Source organism: Scatophagus argus, chromosome 9, assembly GCF_020382885.2.
Source record: "Scatophagus argus isolate fScaArg1 chromosome 9, fScaArg1.pri, whole genome shotgun sequence".
Classification (NCBI taxonomy): Eukaryota; Metazoa; Chordata; class Actinopteri; family Scatophagidae; genus Scatophagus; species Scatophagus argus.
In genome coordinates, this window is record NC_058501.1 from 8,294,691 (window position 1) to 8,319,460 (window position 24,770).

General features: G+C 39.7%; 1 protein-coding gene across 2 annotated transcripts; it reads left to right on the forward strand.

The window, feature by feature from the left end:
- The first annotated feature begins 373 nt into the window (after positions 1-373).
- On the forward strand, positions 374-24,200 carry mroh1 (maestro heat-like repeat family member 1). 2 transcript variants are annotated; one of them, XM_046399626.1, is made up of 45 exons: positions 374-537; positions 1,342-1,441; positions 1,602-1,747; positions 2,952-3,083; positions 3,183-3,345; positions 4,553-4,651; positions 4,823-4,974; positions 5,579-5,719; positions 5,865-5,957; positions 7,161-7,239; positions 7,620-7,733; positions 7,950-8,023; positions 8,168-8,290; positions 8,717-8,824; positions 8,976-9,120; positions 9,325-9,365; positions 9,690-9,831; positions 10,001-10,053; positions 10,278-10,385; positions 10,852-10,971; positions 11,084-11,206; positions 11,315-11,461; positions 12,370-12,396; positions 14,019-14,141; positions 14,254-14,333; positions 14,620-14,761; positions 15,015-15,110; positions 15,596-15,700; positions 15,994-16,129; positions 16,295-16,407; positions 16,690-16,842; positions 17,048-17,104; positions 17,334-17,431; positions 17,595-17,760; positions 18,358-18,524; positions 18,636-18,773; positions 19,103-19,217; positions 19,405-19,551; positions 19,661-19,727; positions 20,251-20,372; positions 20,635-20,784; positions 20,901-21,035; positions 21,263-21,365; positions 21,576-21,641; positions 21,728-24,200. In XM_046399626.1, exons 2-45 carry the CDS (start codon positions 1,420-1,422, stop codon positions 21,802-21,804), a joined length of 4,908 nt encoding a protein of 1,635 aa, XP_046255582.1. In that variant the 5' UTR covers positions 374-537; positions 1,342-1,419; the 3' UTR covers positions 21,805-24,200. The 2 variants fall into 2 exon arrangements, with proteins under 2 accessions (XP_046255582.1, XP_046255583.1); XM_046399627.1 differs by lacking the exon at positions 12,370-12,396.
- Positions 24,201-24,770: the final 570 nt, after the last annotated feature.

Sequence of the window (24,770 nt, forward strand, 5' to 3'; positions counted from 1 at the left end):
TGTATTATTTTCTGTACTGTTGTTTGTCATAGTAATGATTTGAGTTAGCTTTGATTTGAGTTCTTAAGTGGTACTACAGCCAGCACTATATTGAAATTTTAAGAATGCTTTATGTAATTGCCCTCACTGGCTCACATTTAAACAGCAATACAAATCACAAAAGAGGACAGTGGAGTGAAGTGAAGTCTGAACTTCTAGAATCGCTGCCATGTCGTCACTTGCACTCTCACAAAATCACAGAAATGAAAAAAAAGACAGAACAGTGTCCATAAAACGGCTAAAAGAGACAGCGACAGCAGCTGTAGCTGTAGCGCAGCAGCTCTATCCGTCTCAGTGCTGTGATACTGACTTTTAGGACACGCCCCCTGCCTGATACGTTCCTGCTGACTAGAAGCACATGACAACGGGTGTTTACACCTGCAGTGACAGACAGCGCAGTGACTGTGTCACTGACAGGGAAGCCTTTTTGTTTAAATCGAGACAACAAGGAACATTGTGGTGCGAAGTTGTTGTCTAGCGGGCACTCACTGAGTCTTGGTAAGTTATGTTTATTAGCGAAGTTGTATTATTTTTTTTTTCAAGCTGTAATGTGACGCTGTCGGCTCTTCCGTAGCAGCAGCTGCTATGTTAGCATGCTAACGTGTCTCAGTGTGTTAACGTTAGCTCACTGCTGCAGCATCAGCACCTAGACAGGTTAAAGCTAGATTATAAAATTAGAACTAAATTATAACTCCAGTTTCTAAAGACATGACTCTAAGGGTTTTACTCTTCTAACTCTACATTATGTGTTTGCTTTAATGCGGTCTCTATATAGCTTCGTATTTTAAAAGTGGCCGAAGGAGTTAGCTACTCCTTATTCGTGTTAGTGGTTGCCTTAGTCTTTGTTTAAAGAAGTGGCTTGGACAGGTAGCTTGACCTTAGAAACCCGACCTGGCAATTATATTGTAAACTCGTGAACTGTAAACTTGTAAACAGGATATGAAGGCATTTTGTAGAGGACAATAATGTCTTGTCACTTGTGTCAGTATCACAGAGGTCAGTGTCAGCTGTAACACATCATCATCTGGCTTGTCTGCTGTCATGGTAGTCAGCCGTTGGTTTTCTGTGTCAGTCATGTGCAGGTGAAGAGAAAGTTGCAGCTTTGCCTTCAGAAAGCCCCTTTGCTTTGACGTTACAGCAAGCAAATCAATTCCTCTAGATAGATGTGTCAGTACGGTCATCAACGCTCCTGGCTTCTGAAGAGTCACATTTAAAATGAGATCTTTAAGTGTTTTAACTGACAAAAATAACATGGCTGTCATGTAAGGTATGCATATTTTGTATTGTGTTCCTGAACTCCAGGCATCCCATCTGTACCCCAAGAGGGAAGCGACATCCTCAGGCACAGGCTCCAGGAAGCCAGCCCTCTTGTTGTCCACCATGGACGGGACAGATGTGGAACGTGAGCCTCTTTTCTTCTCTTCTCTTGTCTTCAGCTATTAATTCATTTGCACTGCTTGACATGGTTTTGAACACTACACTTTAGATATTTTTATCTAGCCATTTGTGTTTACTCCACTTCTCTTTACATGTTATTCCTTCTACTTGTTTTTTCCCTCTAGAGGTGACCCTGGCTCTCCTAGATGCGGCCACTGATAAAGACTCAGAGGTCCAGGAGCAGGTCAGAAAGTCTATATTGACCCTGGGAAAACAACAGCCAGACAGAGTATTGGCCATGTGTCAGGACTACCTTCTGAAACACCCAAAGGTAAAGAATACACCTTTACCATGTGCAACTGCTGCTTTCTTTTGTGCATAGTGTTTATATTTTATGTTATATTACTATTCTCTCCTACACTTATGTAAATTATTTTTAAGTTGTTTATTACCGATATCTACCTCTGTTTTTTCACTATCCACTTACTGCTGTAACAAGGTGAATTTCCCCATTGTGGGACAATAAAGGAAATCTTATCTGCTCTTATCTTATGTTATCTTATCTTATCTTATCTTATCTTATCTTTATTATGTCATACAGCTCCCACAGTATGAGCATAAGGGCTACGTAAGGAAACATACCAGGATAACTGTTAACTGATAACTGTTAACAATTAAGTCAGATTACAGCAAGTCCTGAAAAATGTATATGATGGAAACTAGTGTCTGCAGTTTTATTGGTGATTTGTCTTGACTGCAGTAACCCCTGCTAACAATAGTCTGCTGCTAATCTGTTAAACCCGATCACACTTAAAGGCCTCTCAGCGCCCCTAGCATGTGGTTTGTTTCAGACAGCCTGCATGTCTAGACATTCACACAGCTTTCATCCATGTAAACATTGCAATAAAGGTAATGAATCATTATTGATTAATCTGGTGGTTGGAGTCAGCTCTCTGATGAATTTTATTTTATCTGTTAAATTTGCTGGATTTGCCAAAAACATTATGCTGACTTAATATCCAGAAAATAAACTTTATTACTATTGAGATATAGAATAACACATGCCACTCAACCTTAATTTGCAGTATCTACACTGCCAACATGTTGCCCTATTAGGTCTATCGAATATAATATAATAGAATCAGTCTTCCTACAAACCTGAAAACCTAATTTGCTATTTTTCTTGTAACTCATTTTCTCTTTTGAAATTTCACCATGAAGCTCTAAATCATCTTGTGTGTGTATAATGTTGCAACATCTTATCATGCTGTCACCCCTTTGTCATTGTGATTATCAGATGATGGCATGATATCTTGTGAAACATCTATGACATGGTACAAAGGATATCCTTTCTTACTGAGATGTGTCAGATGTGTTGCATCATTTTTGTTCTTTGTCTGTATGAAAGCCAATTTCAGACATTTTCTTAACATTTCCTACAATTCTATACTCGTACAAATAAAAACTGTTCCATTTTGTTTTGACATTGTATTTTTAATGTGCTCTCTCCTGTTCTTCGTGTCCTCCTCCTGTAGTTGCTGGTGACTCACAGAGTTGTGATTCTTCAGACTATTGAGCTGATTGTGGGCTGCAGTATAGAGAAAATCAGCAACCCCAGGATAAAGAGCATCATTACTTTGGCCTCAGATGAGATGACACGATCAAAGGTAAAATATGAAACGTTAAATATTCATTTGTTTCTCACTGAGACCAAGTGATAAAATATGTTCCTGACTGTTTCCTCCCCATCTCCTTGGTTAACACAGGAAGTCATCCCTGATTGGCAGCAGGCAGCCAGTAACATCTTGGTTGCTGTGGGTAACAAACACATCAATGACATCATGGAGGAGATACTAAGCAAGTTTCAGCCAGGGCTCCTACCTCACTTTTTTGTGGTACAGACACTAGCCAACCTTTCTGACTCCAATGGTAAGAAAATATTTACACACACAAATACCAAGAAACTTCCCACTGTCCTTGTTAGGGCCACGAGGAAGACCACACACACACACACACACACACACATACACACACACACACACACACCCAAAAACACACACACACAGCAGGAAATAAGAACATTTGTTCAGAAGGCATGATTCTTTAGAGGCTATTGAGAAAGACTTGAACCTGTTAAACCTGTCAGGAGATGCTGGTGAAGGTCTGAGGAAGCTAAGCTAAGAATACAATAGCGCAACTAACACTGGCATGATGGGCTTCCCCTAACTATGCAGATTTTACAAGAAACTAATTAATGGGACATGGGGACCAAGTGAACTAACCAGCAACAACAAGGGCCTAATTTGCAGCCCAAAGATTTTGTTTTTTTACACTGATTACAGAGTCCATGCATGTGTACCTGCTGCAGTGATACAGTGAGGCACATCCAGAGCCACTGAACTGATCAGCAAGTAGAATAATATCAGTTATGTAAATCCTGATTCATTTGTCTTTGTCTTGCACCACAGTTGCCTCAGTGCACTAATTTAAAACATTCCACCATTTTGCCAAATGAGTATTAAGATCACAAGAGCATTAGGATTTAATCAACAGCCACAAACAAATAAGTAACCCTGATCAGTTTCTATTACTGGTAATCACCACGGTTGCTCTGTTTCTGCCAAATTTTGCTGGTGTACCATATCTTCAAAGTACCCCTGTTGTAATTATGCCTAAATTTAAACTTCTTTCATACTCTGGATGAAAGGGTGCCGTCCGAACGTTTGTCACAGCAGTTCCAGACTGACACTCCAGCGTTTAGCTAGTACTAAATGTGCATTCAAAGCTGGAGTCAACAGAAGCAGATGCTGAGGGACATAGTAACATCAAATGACTCACGTGCATTTGCTTGTGAAGTGGTGTTGCATAGCAGAGAGTTTTAGAGGAAGTAAAAACTAAAACCAGTTTGAGCAGCTGTAAATCATTGATCATTTAAATTAATTATGTTAGGTGATGTGATTTTGTTGATTGGTAGTATATTGGCGGTTAAACATTTTAACTTTTGTGTGTTCTCCCTCACTTAACGCTGATAACTATGAGTGCAAATAAATATTACAGTGCATGTGTCCCTGCCTTACAGAGGAAGTGGTAAGTAGAAACGTGCCGTCATTGCTGTTCTCTTCTCCTTGTTCTCTAGTTTACGGCATGGTGCCCTTCCTGAATGCTATTCTGGGCACTATGTTGCCTATGTTATGCATGGCCAAACAGGATAACATGAAGTGGGTCTTCTCTTCTGGTGAGAACCTTCCTGACATGCATTTTCAGTTGTCGTAATTGTTGAAGTATAGTAACCCTTCTTCAAAACACTACTTCCACAAACATTAAACTTTCAAAAATTACAGTTCACCCCTGACAGTTTTGTCATCACATTTATTTCCTTCCCTCTGTTTTGTTTCTGGCCCTGCAGCTCTGTGTCATTTCAGTGACAGTATCTTGGAGTACCTTGCCAACCTGGACAAGGCTCCAGATCCCACAGTCAGAAAAGACACATTCTCCAGTGAAATCTATGCTGCTTTTGACATTCTCTTCAATAATTGGTTACAAAGCAGGGAGTCTAAGGTGAGGTCGCTGTAGATCAGTGCATACAAGCAACACTGAGGCTCAGCATTTGGCATTAAGTCGTGTTCAGGCAGTAGCTTGACATTTTGAATTTTGGATGCAAAGATGATGACAGTCCAAAAGACAATACTTTGGAGGACAAAAAAAAAAAAGCTATGGCTAAGCTGTAATGTTTGATGGTTTGGGCCTGGGAGAGAACTGTATTACAGATTCTTACTTGTGTTTGTATTGCCTTAACAGAGTCTAACAATTTTACCACTATGCCGTTGTGCTGCGTTACACAAAGCAGGCAACCTGTCTGAGCTATTTATATTTCACTTGAACAACAATCAACTCCAATTCATACGATGACAGAACATCACATTTCCTTTTTGTTCTGTTGTTTTGTTCTGTCAGGTCTTCCACCTAGAGAAGTAAAGAATTGTGATGACATGACCACAAAGTGCAGTCTTTCACAATAAACCACACATTGTTTTACTTTTGAAGTGATATAGATTATTTTATGGTTGTGGTAGTTGATGTTTCGAGTTAGTGAATATATGTCAGCTAATCTCTCTCATGCCTGTCACATGCCATCCTATATGTCTGTCTCTTTGTGTTCCAGTTGAGGCTAACAGTAGCTGAGGCAGTGGGCTCTATGTGCCATCTGATGGCCAATGATAAACTGGAGGAGCAGATTCCAAAACTCATTCCTGCCATCTTGTCCTTGTACAAGAAAAACAATGAGCACTATGTCATTAGTAAGGTGGGTATGGGTTGAGCACAGTGGACTGTTTATTATGGATCATTTGTGTTAAACAACTAAACAATTATTCTCTGTCTGTCTATTCATTGCCTCCCGGCTTCTGTCAGTTAAGGCATTTTTTATTCTTTCTTTTGCCCCCACTCAGAGTCTGTGTCAAGTGCTGGATGCTTCGGTCAACATGGGCAGCAGGGTGCTGGAGACACAGCTGGACAGTCTGCTCTTAGCACTGCATCAACAGGTACACATTAAGCACATGCTAAAATAAATACTGCAGCGTTAATCTTAAGGGAAACAGGTGATGGTCACACGATGAAAATGTTCATGAAGAGGTGGAACTAGGCAGAAAATATTCTTATTGCTCTCCTCTTATATTCATCAGCATTACACAGTAACTGAATTTAGGAGATGCAGCAAGTTTTAATTGATTAACAAACCTGCATAAAACTTTTTGTTGACTACTTCATTTTTTAAAATCTTAAATAGATAAAATGAACTATAAAAAAAGAGATGAGATAAGTGGAACAATATTTTGATGTGCTAAGCTGCAAAGACAGGTTACCTATCAGTTTGCTTGGATTGAAGGTTTAATGTTAAAGAAGTCATATATGTGTTGATCAGGAGCAATCTGCGGTATTTGGAATATGTTTTTAAGTAAGAACGTCATATACTGACAGCCTAACTTGGAATACACTGTTTTTTGCACTGTATTAAATCAGTTTCCACAATTGTATCATAAATATCATCAAAAAGTCCCAGTAAGTCACTTTGGGGTTGTGGGAGTAATCTGTGACCTTTTCCCATCTCAAAACCATGTGAAGTAAGAATTCGCCCACCAGTTCAACACACTGAAGCTTCAAATCTGTGACCAAATAGTTTGCTGGCTGGCAGACTGCTCAGGTTGCATCTTATATTGACCTTACACTGTGCTCTTTTAGATGTGTCAAATGAATGATGGAGAGTCACTGATGTCACATGCTTTCATAACCTGTGACTCAGCTGAAGTTTGACCTGACGCCTTGACTATTGCAACATTTTACCACAATGAATAGGTGTGTGTGATCTGGGCTGTCTGTTGGGAGCCGAGAGCATTTTACCTGAATGCAGCAGCAGTACCTAAATATGTGGTCCTTAACAAATTCTCAGTTCTTATTTCCAATTCAAAAATCCCCCCCCCCCCCTCCGGTACAAGGCTTGTAACTTCTCATGCTACAAATCGAGCATGTGTGATCAGCCACTCCCTTGAACAAATAACTAACAGTCATTGCAGACTGTCATTATTTTTAACACTAAGTGGATAGAGATCATAATCCACCTTCTTTCTTTGGTTGTAATTATTTTTTCATGTAAATGAAATGTCAGTGCTTACTAGATCTTAAATCATACATACACATAATAGCTGTAAGAAAAAACAGTGTAACATTTCATTGTCTGTTCCCTCCAGGTGTCTGCCCCTGTTGATTACAGCAACCCTCCTACTGTCAAGAACCACAATGAAGTCCTACGCTGCTTCAGTTTACTAGGTACAATAGCTCTTCAGTTGATGCTTGTTTTCACGTGTCTTATCTGTATGTTATATTTGACTCTACATTTGCCTCTACATTAAATTATGCTAATTTTTTAAGACAGCTATGTAAGAAAGTCTGTGATGACCAAGTGACTAAGTGTAGAATGTTGTCCAACAGCATCTGGCCGTTCTGTGGAGTCACAAGAACAGTAATTAGATCACCCATTAGTGTGCCAGCCTCAGTGTCCACCACGTGATAATCATATTAACTGAGACAGTTGGTCTACTTCTCTCTCTTGTCTTTCCTGTTTTTCTTTCCTCTTGCTTTTGTGTTTCTCTAAAAGTTGATGCATGTCACATTTTAATTTCTTTCTACTTCCACATTTCTTTCTGTAGCTAATGCCTTCCCAGACCGGCTGGTTATGTTTGTTCTTCAGAAGTTGGAGAACAGTAATGAGCGAAGCAGAGTGGGCTCCCTGTCTGTCCTTCGTCACCTCATCAACTCCACCAGTGAGAAAATGCACATGCATCTGCTACTCTCACATCTGTTACTCCACATGCATCAGTGATTGAATAGACAGGACAGTTAAAAGTAACCAGTCATGCAGTGTTCCTGAAAGTGTTCACTTGTATGCAAGCACAGTCATATAGACCACATAACCTTCCCTTGTTTTTCTGATAATGTTTTCTTAGCCAGTTTATTGTTTGATTGTGTGTGTGTTGCAGCTTCCACAATGGAGAGTAGGAAGCTGCTGATTCTGGCCAGCATCAGACAACCAATGGCTGACCACAGCAACAAGGTGACACATATGTAGACACACATGATCTCCATGTGACCAAAAACAAAAGGTTTTCTTCTGTAACATTTTAGTATTCCTGAAGATGTTTTTTTATTTAGATAGTCATGAAAGTGTTTTGTACCACACTCTGTCTGACTCTCCCAGGTGAAGAAGCGTGTGGTCCAGGTGATCAGTGCGATGGCTCATCACGGCTACCTGGAGTTGGAGGGAGGGGAGTTACTGGTTCGATTCATTGTTCAGCACTGTGCCTTACCAGACACGTATCACGTAAGCCCTCTGTTGTGTTTCATTTTTATAGTGGATTTCTAAGTTGTCTCTCATAACAGTTTACATTTTTCATTCATTGTACAAAGGTGTATTGTTGGCTTATGTGGTTACAGTAACTGCAGTTTTAGTTACTTTACGCCTTTTTCAGAAAGGAAATTTCTGGTCCTTGAGTAATTTTGAGAATATTTAAGCAAACAAACACATACATATGCATACATAAGGTCAATGGACAGGATACATCAGTGCAACAGGTGAAGTGGTGCACAGGTGTTTCATATCTGCTGAAGCCAAAGCCTTTTATAAGAAGTTGTTGAAAATCTAGTGACTGGTTGTTCCAATTTGAAACGTTTTCCATAGCAAAAGGACATCTGAGAGGATGGAATATAAAACATTTATTCATGTGTGATTGTGTCTGTATATCTCCAGCGAGGCCAGAGTCCCGCAGATCCGGAGGAGGTGACAAACGAGGCACTGAGGATGATGTGTGACAACACTCTTCATCTCCTGACCACCACTGTTGGACGACTAGCTGATGTATGGTGGCTATTTACTAGTTTATTTATCTGCCTGATCTGGTGGTGGCTGACTGTTCTGTGTATCTACAACCGTGTTTATACTTAAGTACTTGTTGATAAATTTATGTAGAACATCCTGAAATTTGACTTATGAATTTTGTTGTTTGTAGGTGCTGTGGCCAAAGCTGCTGTACTATCTGACTCCTTCTCAGTACAGCAATGCCACCACTCCTCTGTGCAAGAGTCTGCTAGTGCTGGGTAACAAGAAGAAAAATAACCAGGAGCCCAACTTCAAAATAGACTTTACACAGGAAGGTAGGAGAAATATATTTATTGACCATGTGCATCTAGTGTGAAAGTTACATGCCATGTGCGTTCTGTGATATCTGTCACAAACTGGAGGCATTTAATCATAAGATAGCATCACAAATGAATTCAGTTTGGAATATGAAAGCTGCTATTCTTATAGTTCTGTATGATTCACTTCTAGCTAAACATCTTTTTATCTCTCTCCTCCAGTCAATCTGCCCTCTCCTCAAACAATTTTGGTCAGACTGCTGGTAAGAAACTGTCCAACACTTTCTTCAAACACTGATGACTAATAAGTGTCAGGAGCAACAGATTGTAATTAAATCTAGTTAATGAATTGCAGCCCCTGATTTAGACATGTTGTCTATCATGCTAAATAATCCTCAGCAGTTGTCATGTCTGATTTTCCTTTTAATGTTTCAGTCACAATCTGTGATGATTATTATATCTATATTTAGAGCTGCTCTTACTGTATGTTTAAAGTGAAGCAGGGGTGAAAGGAGTCCTGCTATTATTTTGGGGTAATAGTATCTGTTTGACTACATGTGATTGTGCCTTGCCTTGATGTGTCCCAGGTGAATGCAGCGTTCCCGTTCAGTAACAGAGGTCATGGAGTTCCATCCCTCTCTCTGCTTCAAATTCTCAGTGTCAGCATCCACCCCAAAACAGAGATAATCTGGGAGAATGAGATTCCTCCTCTGATCTCAGTTCTAGAGGGTATGGAAAAGGGAGACATCGCGTTCTGTGTGTTTATTCTTATTCTAAAATATAAGTTTCTGTAGTGACACCAGAATTTACACTTAAGTATTTTTCCTTTTTATTGCTCCTATAAAGTAATTTTCTCTCTGTAGTAAAGTAGTGCCTGGCTGTGTGCTCTTATCTCCAGAGTCAACAATGGAGAGCCTGGATAAGAAGCACTGGAAAGAAAAGTTGCTAAAGGTGTGCTTACATGTTGTATATTTGAATATCATGTGATTCACATTATGATGTATGTCTTTTGCATTTGAATGAAGCATATGTGGCCATAATAGCTAGGAGATTCCAATTAGTAGAAATGTAACTTTTTTTTCTGATTTTCATTTATTTTGCATGAGTGATCAGAAATATTCAAATCAGACCTGGAAATCTGTATGTCTTTCTAAAAGTGATAAAATTGTCTTCAGCTCTTGTCTAAAACCCTGGCTACTATGGATGATGACAAGTGGGTATGTCAGTTGGCAGCTGAGGCAACAAGGTACCTCTCCACGTATAACAACGCCTTAGAGGAGAAGGTAAGTGCTTTCAACAGCTTTTCACCCACATATCAAGAGAGAGCTGGATGTGAGTTATTGTTTTGGTATGGTTATCGAAGTTTGTCAAGTAACATTACAGCAATGGACATAGCTTTGTGGTTTGTCCAGTTGCTAAGCCTTATTGAGTGCTTCATGTTAGTCGTAATTAAACTAAAAGAGCTGACTGTGTTGAACAGTGATCCTTATCCTTTGGGGACCGTGACTTCCTTAAACACAGACATGCCGCTGGATGTATACACAGTGGTGAACAGTTAAACTCACAGCCACCATGGAGTGAAGTTTAGAGGCTTTAAGTTCTTTATTTAATAATAATAATAATAATAATAAGGAAAAAATCTCAAAAATGTAGGATAGGAACCATTGACAAGGCACATGGATGGGAAAATGGTAATTGATTAAGTAAAGTACATGTGTGACACTGTAATTTACATTTATCCCTCTCTAGAGTTTCCTGTATCGATGTATAGGAGTGACTCTCCAACAGTGTTTCAATAAGGAGGTGGTTAAAAAACAGCTTCAGGAAATCCTCCTCGCAGCGCGACACAATGATGCTGTGGAAAGAGAGGTAACATGAAACACAGATTTCTCAAGATGATTTCTGCCTGTAGTCGGTACAGCATTCACACTCAAACAGCTTTATAGTCTAACTCATGGTTTCTGTCATCTGTATTTATAAGGGAGTTGCAATGGGCGTAGGTCTGTGTGCCAACAGCCACTTAGAGGGAACTCTGGCCAAGCTGGATGAGTTTGGCAAATCAGACGCCTTCAAGAAGTCACCAAGTATCTTCAACCTTCTCAAAGTACATAGAACTTTTGTGATCTGACTTGGTTTCATGTTCTGTTACTGTTAATTTTCAATGAGCTTTGAGTGTTTTCCTTTCCTTTTTCTTTTTTTCCCTTTCCTTCAGGAGCGTAATGATGTTGAGGTGGAGAAGGTGAAAAGCACATTAATCCTGTGTTATGGTCAAGTGGCTCTGAATGCACCTCCAGAGAAAATTCTGAACCGCATTGATCAAGACATCCTTCGTTGCATCAGTAAACACTTCAACACCAAGGTAAGTATGCTGCTACTATAAGACTTCCTCAGATAATGTTAGCTCAGATTTTTTGTGTCAAGTGATCTTTTTTTTTTGTAACATTGCAGTGAAATGAGCCCACTGTCAGCCTGTCGGGGTCTTTGTCTAGGGCTGAAATGAAGTGACCCATTTACTTGTTCAAGTTATCATTGTCCTCACCTTAAATTTTGCTTTACCTGTCTGTGTGGCAGACAGGTGGGAGTGGGGGGTGTTGGTATTTTCATGGACAATGGGTCCTAGACTTGCAGAAAGTCAGAACCATATTTGTTTCTGATGTCAACCTTCTGTCAGTCACGAGCAAACTTAGAATGTTTGAGCAAATGCGCAACCATAGCAGAATAAGCCTTACAATTTAAAATGATTGTAATTAAACACTCTCTAACCAGTAGACATGAAAATTTAATGTGGTTACAAGCAGGGAGGCCAGGAAAAACGGTCTGTTGTCCACAGCTGCTGTAGCAAAGGGATTCCGCCTAAGAGTGCAACACCAGCACACATGGACGTCCACAGTGGTTACTTTGGTTAAATCACATGTAAATGACACCAGGCTGCTGCAGAATAACAACACACACCTCTAACAATATCAGCCTGGTTGGTTACAACTCGATGTTCTGCCTGTGTATGCAGGAGACATGGATTACCAGTCACGTGATTGGCTGAGGGTGTATTGAACGCCACACCCTCTAAACTCTATTTTCCTTCACAAAGCCATTTTTCACTTTGCACTGCTGCCCATACATGATCCAAAAATAACAGGTGTGCTTAGAGACATTCATGCAGCCTGTGTGCCTAAGACCTATGGTTGTGCTTTGTCGTTGCACCACTCTTGTAGGTAAGAAGGCTGTATTTGTATGTGCACTCATTGCTATCACCTCTGTTTCATACAGGTTCTGGGGATTAAAGTAGAAACAAAGGTATCGTCACGGGAATACGAAGGCGTCTTTATCTTACCTTACTCTTCATTGTATCTTTCCTTCTTTCCTGCACACTGGTGGTGATATAACTGAAATATTTACTGACTTTTTTAAGCTTGATACAGTAAAGCAACTACTTAATCTTTAAAGCTTTATATTTCACAGTGGTAGAGCACCAGATTTAGTGTGCATGTATTGAAGGTATGCATCACTGATCCATCAATAAAATGGATCCATTGTGGCGTTGCAGCACGTGTTGATCTTGAAAATGCAAGTTTGGTTTGAGGACTGGATTCTAACTGTCAGACTGTACAGTTAATATCAACTCAGACCACGATCAAGTTCACTCCTGTGCAGAAATTGATCAGTTGACAGTAACACCGAGTAGACAACAGAAAAACGCTAATGTTCCAATCACTGTAAATAACAAATAAGCATGCTCACAGAAATAAATAAAAATGCTCTACCTCAGTGAAATGTAGCTTTAGGTGATGCACCGCCAAACTCCTCTGAGTATCAAACACTCACCCCATGTTGACGGGACTGTTAAAAATGTAAACATCAATGGAGAGCATTGAAAAAAATGATCAAAATAAGCACACCTCCAAACTAGAAACATTTTCCAGTCTGTTGAGAGTGTTTGATACTCTGAGCTAGGTAGGGGTGGATTATCACTCTAACACACTAATATTAGGCTCGTGACGTACATCCTGTTTTCAACCTTGATATTCCACAACAGCCTCCTCTGATGATTACTGAACTCAAACATAATGCAAGGAATCTTCTAAAAGTTAATCACCTGATGCTGATGGGTGATAAAGAACCAACACACCCACCACATTATTTATGTCAGTTTGAATGGGTTCCTTGTTAACTTAGTATTTTTTTTGGTGTCACCATTTGTCTCTCTTATAAAGCTGGTTTACAATGCTTATTTATGCAGTTTTAAGTTAAAATTGCAAAGTATTTTGTTTTATGTGATTCAAAAATACCCCAAGCTGCATTTAGTCCTTTTATTCCACTCAAGTTCGACTGAAATTAGAATATCCCACAAAATAAAACCTTCACTTACAGTTTCATCTCCCTGTGATTTACACACTCAGTTGTCTTATTTATTTTTTCTTTTTCTTTTTGATTACTTAATCATGGATTGCTGTATTAACCATTGACACACACTCTTTTGTAATTTCTTGCTAAATTTTAACTGCTCTCTGTGTCTCCAGGCCTTGAGCTCTTCTGTCACCTCTTAGACCAGAGCCTGCAGCTGGTTTACTTTTTTAACTAGTCTCCTCTAATCGCACAATTCTGATTCTGAAATTCTTTCCATCTGTAGGCTTGGTGGATCAATCTACAACAGCTCTGTTGGATTGATTTGATTGACTGATGTTATTGTTGGAATGGTTTTAGATTGTGTTTGTTTGTGCTCACTCACTTCCAGTTTGCTCAAGGGGGCTGCAGTTGTTGTTTGTATTCCAGTTTGAAAAGTGCAATTATCCAATTTTCTATTTAGCCTACTTTTCCTCTTGACCTGAATCTCTTGATCTGTGTATATCTTCATTCATTCTGTTCTGTGTCTGCTTGCATTTTGTTGACATGCTTTCCTGTGTCTTTCCCCATTTCAGGACCTCACTATGAAGCTCAGTTTGATCCAGAGTGTCGGGCTCATCGCCAAAGCCATTAGTGAGTGTGTGAAGAAACAAGGCTACATCTTCTCTCGCAAACAGGAGCTCATTAATGTTATGCTGGTCAGTAGTCAGTCGTTTTAGCTTGTTAAAATAAGTGCTAAATATTAAACTGCAGATACAACAGCAGTAGTTGTCTGATCTCTCTTCCTGCCGTTTCAATTACCCTGGTCAGGACTTTATCAAGGCAGAGCCAGCTGATTCACTGAGGACTCCAGTACGCCATCTTGTGATGACTACATGTGCCAACTTGATGTATCCTTCAGCTGAAACCAGAAAAACAAACAATCGGGCCCACTTGGGTTCACAGATTAGCAGAACAATACAGCTAGTTTATTACTAAGTAATGTTTGTGCAACATTTCTTTGATAAACCTTAAATCAAATTTGCAGTGTTGCAGCTGAAAGGCACACAGCAGAACACAGATTATAAGTCAAAGCTAAAGAAAAACAAAACAAATCTGTGGTGTTCCTTCATTCTCTTCAGGTGGTGGTTTCTGTCATCATGTCACAGTGTTTTATCTTTGACCTCATTGCTTCAGGCCTCTGGACCCTGTGCTGAGTGAGAATGAGAGCTTTGACTTGCTAAAAGTGTGTGTGAACAGTGTGTTCTCCCTGCCAGCTGAGACGCACACTCCAGAGAAAACTAAGGAAGAGGAGATACTGGACCCCCAGCAGAGAAAGGTGAAGTGAAGGAAGCAGAGATGTGTGCACAAACATGCAGTATTTGTGTTACTTCCTAAATCTTCTCTCTCTGTATATATTTTTCTCAACTACCGTAGACAGCTACTGTAAACATTGTGCTTCAGTAGGTCACTATTAACATTCCTTGAATGCACATACCTTTGAAATGTGTGTATTTCAAAAAACATACGGTGTAACATTTTTCAGATTCTGTCATCTTGTCAAACTAACATGCCCTGGTAAATTTATACAGGCATTGTACAGAGACACACTGGCTGCACTGCTGGAGCTGCTGAATAGTGTACTGGCCAGAGATCCCACACCTGACGGCCTGCAGAGTGTCTTCAAGGTGAACCGTGGTGATTCAGACTAATTAGATCATAGCATCGAGTACCAGTTATAGTTTGTATTATTGCAACATTTTTAAAAACACTGAGTAGTTAACTTGGAATTTCAAAAATGTCCACTTCCGATGATAGCTTTATTTGGCATTGTTCAATCTATAGCTAACAAAATAGAACTTTCAAGTATTTTAAGCAAAGCAAGTATTAATCAAGCTAATATCATAACCAAACTATTAATGTAGCAAGTTTTCACGGTTTCTGCTCGTACTCAAGTAGCTCTGGGAGCTATGATCAAATCCCACCGCCTTTCCCTGTGTGTTTTTCCTCCTTTATCCCCTTACTTGTTTTTCAGCAGTCTAAGTAAAATGAATAATTAGCTTCTGTGACCATACATACATATGGTCACCATACATCAAGAAGTGATTCTCTGATCTGTATCCCACTGTAACACTGTGCTGTCTGACACAATGTGTGCTCTTGTGCGGTGCAGCACATTGAACCTTGGCTGAGCTCCGGACAGGACCACGAGAGAGAGAGAGCTGTCACAGCTACAGCTCACATACTGGCCTATTACCTGGATATCCTGACTGTCAAGGTATACACACACACACGCACAGATACACTCAGATACTGACAACACAACTACCCTGAACATGATAGTTCTGATAGTTTTGATGATGACCATGATGATAATCATGGGTGTGTAAATTTTGTGAGTCACTCAAACTTAACAACCCCAATTATTATCCATATTAATTTTCTAAAGAATTGAATGTCCCTGAATGATTTTGTTATTGCTGATGTATTTCATCTTCACTAGGTGTTAAAACTGACATAAAAATGACAGCCATTTGGTTCTTCTCTTTCTCTCTGTGCACCTTTGTTCAGAACATGGTGTCTTTCCACAACCTTGGAGCTCTGCTGGGTCGACTGTCTCCACGATGTTCTGACCCTCACTTTGCTGTACGCACCGCTGCTATCGACTGTATATACACTCTGCTTTATATACAGTTACGCTATGAAGGTATAGAGCCCTGACTTGTTATCTTTGTCATTTTATTTCATTTTTCTTTTGAATTGTTAATTCACTTAACCTACACAGCCCAGTTTCAAGCTAAGCTTTTTATGATGACATGCAGAGAATAGTTTACATGAGGTCTACTATTTTGACTTAATTTTCTCTGTGTAGGTTTCTCCCTTGATTATAAGGAGGAAGCTGTGGATGGTCTTTTGCCCCTAAAAGACCGACTTGAAAACCCTGACCACTCAGTTCTATATAAGACCTGCTCCGATCTCACCAAGGTACAGGAAGGCTATCTAAAAAAAAACAATCTTAAATTCTAACTTTTGTAGTAATACCTGTATTTTGTGTTCTTGCCATTGTAGATCTTTGTCATCTTTAGTTTGCCATTAATTAACAAACTGTTACCGTCTGCTGTTGATGTGCTCTTATTCTGCTCTGTCTACCGTGGTGTAGTCATTCAATCAGTGTTACATTTTTGCATGTTTCCACAAAGGTAGTCTGTAAAGTTGTGAGCCTGTACAGTAAAGCTGTGTAACTGCATTTCTTCCTGTGTGTGTCAGGTGATGAGTAAGCGTCTGCCTCAGGAGCAGCTGACGACGCTGGTGTTCATGTTGTTTGAAGGGCTGGTTGACAGTCAGACAAACTGCTGCAGAGCTTCCTCTGTCATCCTAAATACTCTGCTGAAGAACAGAGGAGGGGGACTACAAGAGCTGGTAACACACACACACACACACACACACACACACACACACACACACACTCACACATATATTTATATACTTACATTCTCGCACAGCTATTTGTTGCTGCTGCTGCTGAGATCCATAATTATAAAGTCATTCATTGTTAGACACACAGTAGTGCCAAATGCAGTCCTTGTTTGTGTCTTTTATCTGTGGTGTATGGTGTGCATGTTAGGTCCCAGAGATGCTGGAGGTCCTACATGTGCGCTTGCAGAGTATCACAGAGGAGCAGGTAAGAACCTGTATTCTGCATAAATATTTATTATTCAGTTCTCTCTTATTTTTAGTTGTTATTTTTGTGATCTTTTGAATAGCATAAGATCTACAGTCTTGATCCACCTTTTGTGATTTATTTTGGAATAATATTCAGCTCCTTTCAGCTCTTTAGATCTATGATCTGTACTTGCTTACCTTATGATTAAGTCACACTGAAAGAACTGTCTCATTGTGCCTGTATTTAGGTGAGAGTTGCAGCAGGACAGACGGTACTAATCCTGGCTTCTCAGCACCTACACACTGTTGTCAATACACTAGTTAACCAACCACTTCCATATGACAGGTATATATACAAAACTTATAATACCACACCCTGTCAGCAAGGCCTCAAAATGTATGTTTGATGACTTTATTAGATTGTCAGTTGATGTTTTCTGTCTTTGTGGGACAAAGAATTCCTTTGATTGCTTGATGCTTAAACAGAAAATTTCTGTCTGTTTGTCCAGCTGGACCTGTGAGATGTGGATGGCCCTGGGAGCAGACGCCATTGTAGCCAGTCAGATCATTGAGATGGTGATGGAGAAGCTTGCCATCATGGCACCGTACGTAGAGAAGAAAGAGTCAATGATCAGGGGAGGGACAATAAAGGTGGCCAACCATCAGCCACTGGCTGTAAGTCACAAACACTCACAGACATGTCCATGACTAGACTGTATCTTTGAAGTGCTTAACATTAACATTATGATATTTATCACTACATCACTACAATTATTTCCCACTTGCACATTTCCCACTTAAAGAATTAAGAAAGCATGCAAAAGTAGCAAATGCCCAGAAAGGTTGAAGGGTCTTAATTTTAATATCCGTGGGGTACATGTCTTCTTAGTTAAAGCAGGACACAACAGCTTTAGTCCTCTGTAGTGTACGTGTCTACACAGGATGTGTTGGGGGACAGTGTGGGGAACAGGTCACACACATTTTGCCAGAAGAACCGAAGAACATATTTCACACGTATAACGCACATAATGCACAAATATGCTTCAGATCGCAGTTACATGAAAACGAGTGAAATGTGAGCCAGACAGATGAAATTTGTGTATAAATATGTTATTATACACAAACAAGAAGACACAAAAGAGTCATCTTTTGGGTCATAAAACAGCACTCTTCGACTGGTTTCTGCAGCAGTTCCATACCAGACAGAAACTGGAGAACAAGGTAGATGTTCCTGTGTTAACATGTCCGTGTGTCTTGTTCTGTTTTTTGCAGATGACGTGTGGACTCAAAGAACTGTTATTAAACGGTCAGAGTCAGGAGCCAGCAGTCACTCTGTTTCCACAGCTTTTCTCGTGTCTTACTGTCAGACTGGGGGCAAGTGTTGGTGTCTCATCACCAAAGGACAACACTAAACATGCTGCTTCTGTTCATGTAGCAGGGTGGGCATCGTTTTATCTCTGTAGCTGGTAAAATAAAGAGGAGGTACCTACACAAATTAGCCATGTCAGATGTGTCTGTGTGGTCTGACAGGTTAATGGTTTATGTTTCAGGGTAGCAGCTGATGCCTTGCGAATCTTGTTAGCACGGGCCCAGTTAGATGAGGTGATCAAAAGACTGGATGAAGATAAGGCCTTGGATGCAATAAAGGAACCAAATACACACATTACTGGCGTTACACTACTGGCAAGGTACACACATTAAGCTGGGCGCGTTCAATCAGAAATCTGTAGATTAATGCTGTTGTTTCCGGGAAAACTGTGCTTTAAGTTTCAACAAATTTCTGCATTAATATTGATGAATGAATACATCAGGTGATTTATATTATAAAAGTAAATGAAATGCTATTCTTATACTTTTGGCACTATTCTTCCTTAATTCATCATTCATCCATTCATCCTTAATGGAGGATTAAAATAAACTTCCTCCCCCCTTTTCCTCTCACAACCAGTAACCCAGTAATCCATCCAGACAGTATATAAATCCTGTGTAAATCTGCATATATTTGTCTTGTCTGTAGAGCAATGTCAAAGCATGCTGGTCCCAAACTGCCTGCCATTGTGGAGTGTCTGTGTCCCTCCCTGAACAACATCTACGAGTGCCAGAGAATCACTGTGACTGCTTTCTTCTCTGAGGTGATACACCCAGAAATATTATCACATTTATGTTTTAGTGTTTCCATTTATCTAATTTTATATAAATAGTGTTAATGAAATCAGCCCCAAATGTAATCATATCATAAAGCATATTGATCAGCTTTAATTAACCAGCGGAACATCAGTAACATGATTTGTTTCTTTCTGTCTCATTTACTGAATCCAGCTGTTAAACCATCACGTGGTGACAGAGTTGATGTTGATAGATGTGTTAATGAACAACATGATGGAGAGGATATCAGATCCCTGTTGCACTGTCCGCATGTTGTCTGTTCGGGGGCTGGGAAATATAGCCGTGGGATCACCTGAAAAGGTATAACACACACACACACACAAAAGAGCACAAGATCACTGACAGCTCACATATTTGTGAGATCCTGTGGACATACCTTTTTCCTTCTCTGTCTTCCTTCTCCCACCAGGTGAATAAATATGCCAAGGAGCTCCTGGCAGCCATGAGTTCAGGCATGGAGGAGAAAGATGATCCAGGTAAGTTGACAGTAGAGTATTTTCCTGCACGAGAAGAAGAAAACTTACAGATAATCTGTAGACTGACTCTCCTGATGTATTGCAGCAATTGTTAATTTTTTAAGTTTAATTTAAGTTACTTTATTAGCTGGGAAATTACTTCTCTGCATTTAATCCGTCACTGATTGAAACACACACACATGCAACATGCAGTGAAACACACACAGGAGCAGTGGGCTGCATCAAGCGCCGGGGAGCATATTGGGGGTTAAGTGCCTTGCTCAAGGCTGCTCATCAGCCGGCTAAGGAGGGTGGGGACATTATCACTCCACCACACTCAAATTTTTCCTGCCCATCCGGTGGGGGAATCAAACCAGCGACCTTCCGATCACAAGCCACTTCAGAGATTCACTTTTCATTCACCGCATCCATCATTTGTATCATACCACATGTTCAACCACTCCTTATGGATCATTCATCGTTAGTAACATTCATTCATTTCATTAAATTTTTTTTCATTTATGGTCTTGGGTTATTCTTGCAGGTAAGCTGATTACGCTTGAAGCCATGTCAGGTCTTTCTAAAGTCCTCCTCTATCTGGACAAAAAGAATGTACACTTACTGGTGGTCTACATCTTCATGAAAATCAAACCATTCTTGGAAAGTGTAAGTTAATTCAATTATATAACTCAGAATAATCTTAAATATCCAGATGTGTTTGTTTTATATTATCAGTGCTGGAGTTATTTAGCAGATATTTCAGGGTTGACCATTAATGAAACATAGAGTATTCATGTCTTTTCAATGTTTCAGTGACTTTGATTAGTGTTCTGCAGCTCTGTGTAGTCTTGTGAAAAGGTGAAGTTGTTTTCCAGACACACAGACACATAAAACATTAACAGCACACTCTGCGTTTGTGTTCATCCAGGAGAATGATGACATCCGCTGTGCTTCCATCTATCTAATGGGGAACCTGTCCAAGTTTGGCTCAGGGGAGCCAGTGTTCAAAGACCAGATCCACAATGTTCTGGTCAGCCTGCTATTGCACCTGGCAGACCCAAACCCACAGGTGGTCAAGGTATAGTAGGAAACACACACCAAAACTTTCAAAGCAGTTTTTTATCTTATTGTGGATAACTCTACAGTGCTATGTTGTTTTACACACGTATGGATTTTGTTTTTGTGTTTGTCCAGGCGTGTAAGTATGCAATGCGAGTGTGTGCTCCTGTGGTGGGATCAGAGCAGATCTCAACCATGTTTCAGAATCACCTCCATGAGGACAAGAGCTTGCACTATGGAGAGTTTATCAATGACCTCACTAAGTACCTGGTGAGACACAGTCAGATGGTCCTTTTAAAGTATGAAAAATATTCACATGGTTCTTTTTGAAAGCCAGTTTGATTTGGATTCTTGCAGGTTTTTGTTGCCGTTTCTCTAAAAAATGGGGAACGATGCTGTCAATAGATTATTTGCAAAATCAGAATAGATGATACTGTGTAACTGCATAAGGGACAGTACTCTTACTTGATGTTCTGTGTATGTATTGTGCTTCATAGATTCAGGACTTTCCCGGCATGCTGAACTTTTATCACATCTCAGTTGTCCAGTTCTTCAAGAGTAACTGGCCTGAGGTCAGAGCAGGAGCTGCCATGTTTATAGGTATGACTACAACCCGTTGCACTTTATTCCTTTTATCCACATAACCGTTGAGTTATTGTTGTACTCACAACAGTAACAAAACAACAGGAACCAGCTACAACACAAATGGAAAAGAAAGCAGCGATTGTTGAGTTGATTTACAGGTTAGAAACAGTGTGTTTCTGTCATGTTATCTGATCATATGCAGTGTGTGTGTGTGTGTGTTATTAGGTTTTCTACTGGGGAATCTTCCAGAGGAGCATTTCTCTCACCTCAACATGGGGACCATCACTAAAGGTGATTCACTGCACAGCCATGTTTCTTTTCAAACTCATTGTCTGCCTTCTGTTATTGATTTTTTTTGGTGTGTGTGTGCTCCCCAGGTTTAGTGATGCTGCTCCAAGATCCAGATCCTGCGGTGAGAGTGAAGGCTGCTGAGGCTATGGGACATTTCCCCTGACACTCAAAGACAAAGACCTACATTTAAGTGTGTGTTTCTTTTCGTCACAAGCAGTAGGTCACCACTACATAAAACCATGAAAAAAGGAACATTTATGATTTAGCCACACAATTTACTAAAACTGCAGCTTTGTTTAGCTTCTTCCAACTCTCAGCTATGGTACTTGAAAGGAAGTGTTATTTCTTAACTATACTTTAGTGACCAAAGACTGTGTTGCTCTTTACAGATAGATGTTGTCTGTAGCATCTAGCCTTCTGTCAGTGTGACAAATGACAGGTATACTGTGTTCTAGCAATGAAATAAAACGTGCAATGAGAATAATGAAAAGGTTAAACACACATTTGAACTTGAGAAAAATGTTATTTTGTAGAATAAATATAGTTTCTTCAAATATTATGTGTGAATAATAATAATGCACATTTAAAGAAGATGACAACAATTTCACATAACTGGCTGGTAGCTAAAGTGTGTGTGTAGTCATACCAGCATTTTGTAAAAGTGTTGTAGTGGATGCTGGATTTAGTTTTAGACCAGATCTCTTCTAGATGTCGTTCCACTGTGGTGGGCTTGGTTTCGATGTCCTTAAAGACCCTTCCCCTGCTTAACTTGGCATCCCTCTTTTGACAGTTCAGCTGTTTGCCCTCCAATGGATCGTTTTAAGGCAGTTAAAAGTGCATTAAATGAATAAGTCAACAGAATTATTAGTTGGAAAAAAGAACTTCCAAAAATGTTGAATGCACAAGAACTACAGCAGCAAACTTTTGTTTGCAAGTTTGTTTTATGGTTTGTACTTATGTGTGAAGGAAATAATCGACAGAAGACAGTGTCACTGCTGCTCCAGTAGTTCAGGTCATCTAGCTGGCTTTGTCAAATCATCTAGCAATAACCAGTTAGTAACTATTTTTACCACTTTTTGAACCTCATGGGCTCTAAGCCATAACGCCGTTGTTTCTAAATCACTGCCACTGCTACAGCTAAATGGCCACACTGCAAACTTCCTGATGTGTCATTTCTTTGGTTCACCTCAGACAGCTGCTCTGAACAATGTCTTGTTTTCATCTGCACATATTTTATGATTCAGTTTCACATTATGAACCACAAGAGTTTTCCGCCATGCTTTGTAGGAACATTGATTACTGCTAGAACATTTCCCGGTGGCAGCCATCGTAAATCCACTGGCCAAATACCTGTTCAGAACCATCGTAATGTAGTGACCACTTTTCTCTTTCATTCATGCTTTACATCTCCATGTAATGCATGATTCTGTTAGAGGTGAACTTTGCTTTGTGTTAGCCAGGTCAAACTTACGGATGACTTAACTCTCCGAACCTTCCAGTTTATTAAATATCAGTGTTGTCAGGCAGAACAGACTGTATGTAGCCATGATGAACACAGTTAGTGCCAAATATTAATTCATAATAAATCGACATAAAGAGCACTAGAGGTGGCTTTAATGATTTTCTCTTCCTCTCTTTGATTGCACTTAATATTGTGTCATTATTCTGCTAAAGGGGAGTTTGTACAGTTTTAGGGCACATTTGTGGGTTTGCAGTCCTAGTGCTATCATGTAAATATGTGTGAGTGTTGTATTATGTAAGGATGTTGGTACATGTTATATAAGCCTTGATGTCTCCAAATTAATTCACTCAAATGCCAACAAGGAAGGAGGCAAAATATTCCATTACATGTCCCCATTTGGTGACGAAAAACATCCTATAGAGAGTCAGGTGAAAGTAGTGTTTGTGTCCTTCAATATTTCTGTTGCACTTTCAAGCTCTGCAATGTAGTCCCTGATTTTAGAACTGAAAAGCAAACTAGGAGCTGAAACTATATTTTTACCCTTTGAAAGCTGAAAAAAGCTGGTTTCAGCTATTGGTTTTTGGTTGTTTTAAAGTGTAAGAAGAAGGCAGATGTTTTCCCTAATGTGATATTTCTTTGTGGGTAGAAGAAAAGCTAATATTCACACTGTAAATCTATCACTCAAATATGAAATGCTGCTCCTGTATCTGTTTTTGTTGTCTTAGATGTTCTCCAAACAGGGACTCATGGCTTCCAGCACTTTCTAACACTATGGCTTGTTTAGGGTGAACGGTAATTAGCATTGTTCTCAATTTTTAAAGGTGTCATGAACTTTATACCACAGATATGATTTTTCCTGTCATCTGTCTGTGTGCTGTTGTTTTTTTCTTTTGTTAGTTTGTTTACATGTTTGGTTTTTTTTGTTTTTTTGTTTTTTAATATGTTGATTGTTAATGTATGTCCCAGTATGTTTGTCACATGCGGGTGTGAATGTGTGCCTGTCACTTTCCATGTGCTACTGGACCAGAAGAGAGAGTGGATGATGGCAGTAAAAATGTATTTAAATTAAAGAAATAAACAAATGCATCAAAATATAACAGGTGATTCTTATGTCTTTGCTTATCTGACTTTGAGTGTACATTTTGCCTGTGGCCACATGGGAGCAGTAAAGAGCACAGTAGTGTGATCATGCAATAAAGATGCCAGAAAATAAAATGTCCCCAGGAGATTCAGTTTCTCGATTTCAGAGGCCAAAAACAACCAACAAGTTATTGTGTATACCTGAGGTGCAGTTTGTCTTAATGCAACAATAGGATGTATCAGCACCTAATTTAAACATAAAGTAATAAAGAGTCAAACGCTGGTCCCAGTCTAATTGTGACATATTTCCCTCACTGCTCTTTATTACATTGCTTGAGTTGTCTTTCTGCTCTTCCATCATGTTCTCTATCTGAAGTAATTACTGTCATGTTTTGGGAATTTATTTTGTGGCCAGCTGTGTGTCATGTTGTCCAACAGTGAGGAGAACAAAGTGACACAGTGCAGCTGTGTCCTCTCTGTGTGCTATTACAGCAGCAGAGTAAATACGAACCACTTGAACTCTTCACTTGAAGACAGACTGTAAAAAAGACTATTGTATGTTTCAGACAGGAGGATAAAATAATAAC

Bases quoted from the DNA above. Each gene is read 5' to 3' on its own strand.
- mroh1 (XM_046399626.1), top strand. From the start codon at position 1,420: ATGGACGGGACAGATGTGGAAC. The intron at 12,397-14,018 runs GTATCGTCACGG...TCCCCATTTCAG, and splicing joins GGATTAAAGTAGAAACAAAG to GACCTCACTATGAAGCTCAG. The intron at 16,408-16,689 runs GTACAGGAAGGC...TGTGTGTGTCAG, and splicing joins CCTGCTCCGATCTCACCAAG to GTGATGAGTAAGCGTCTGCC.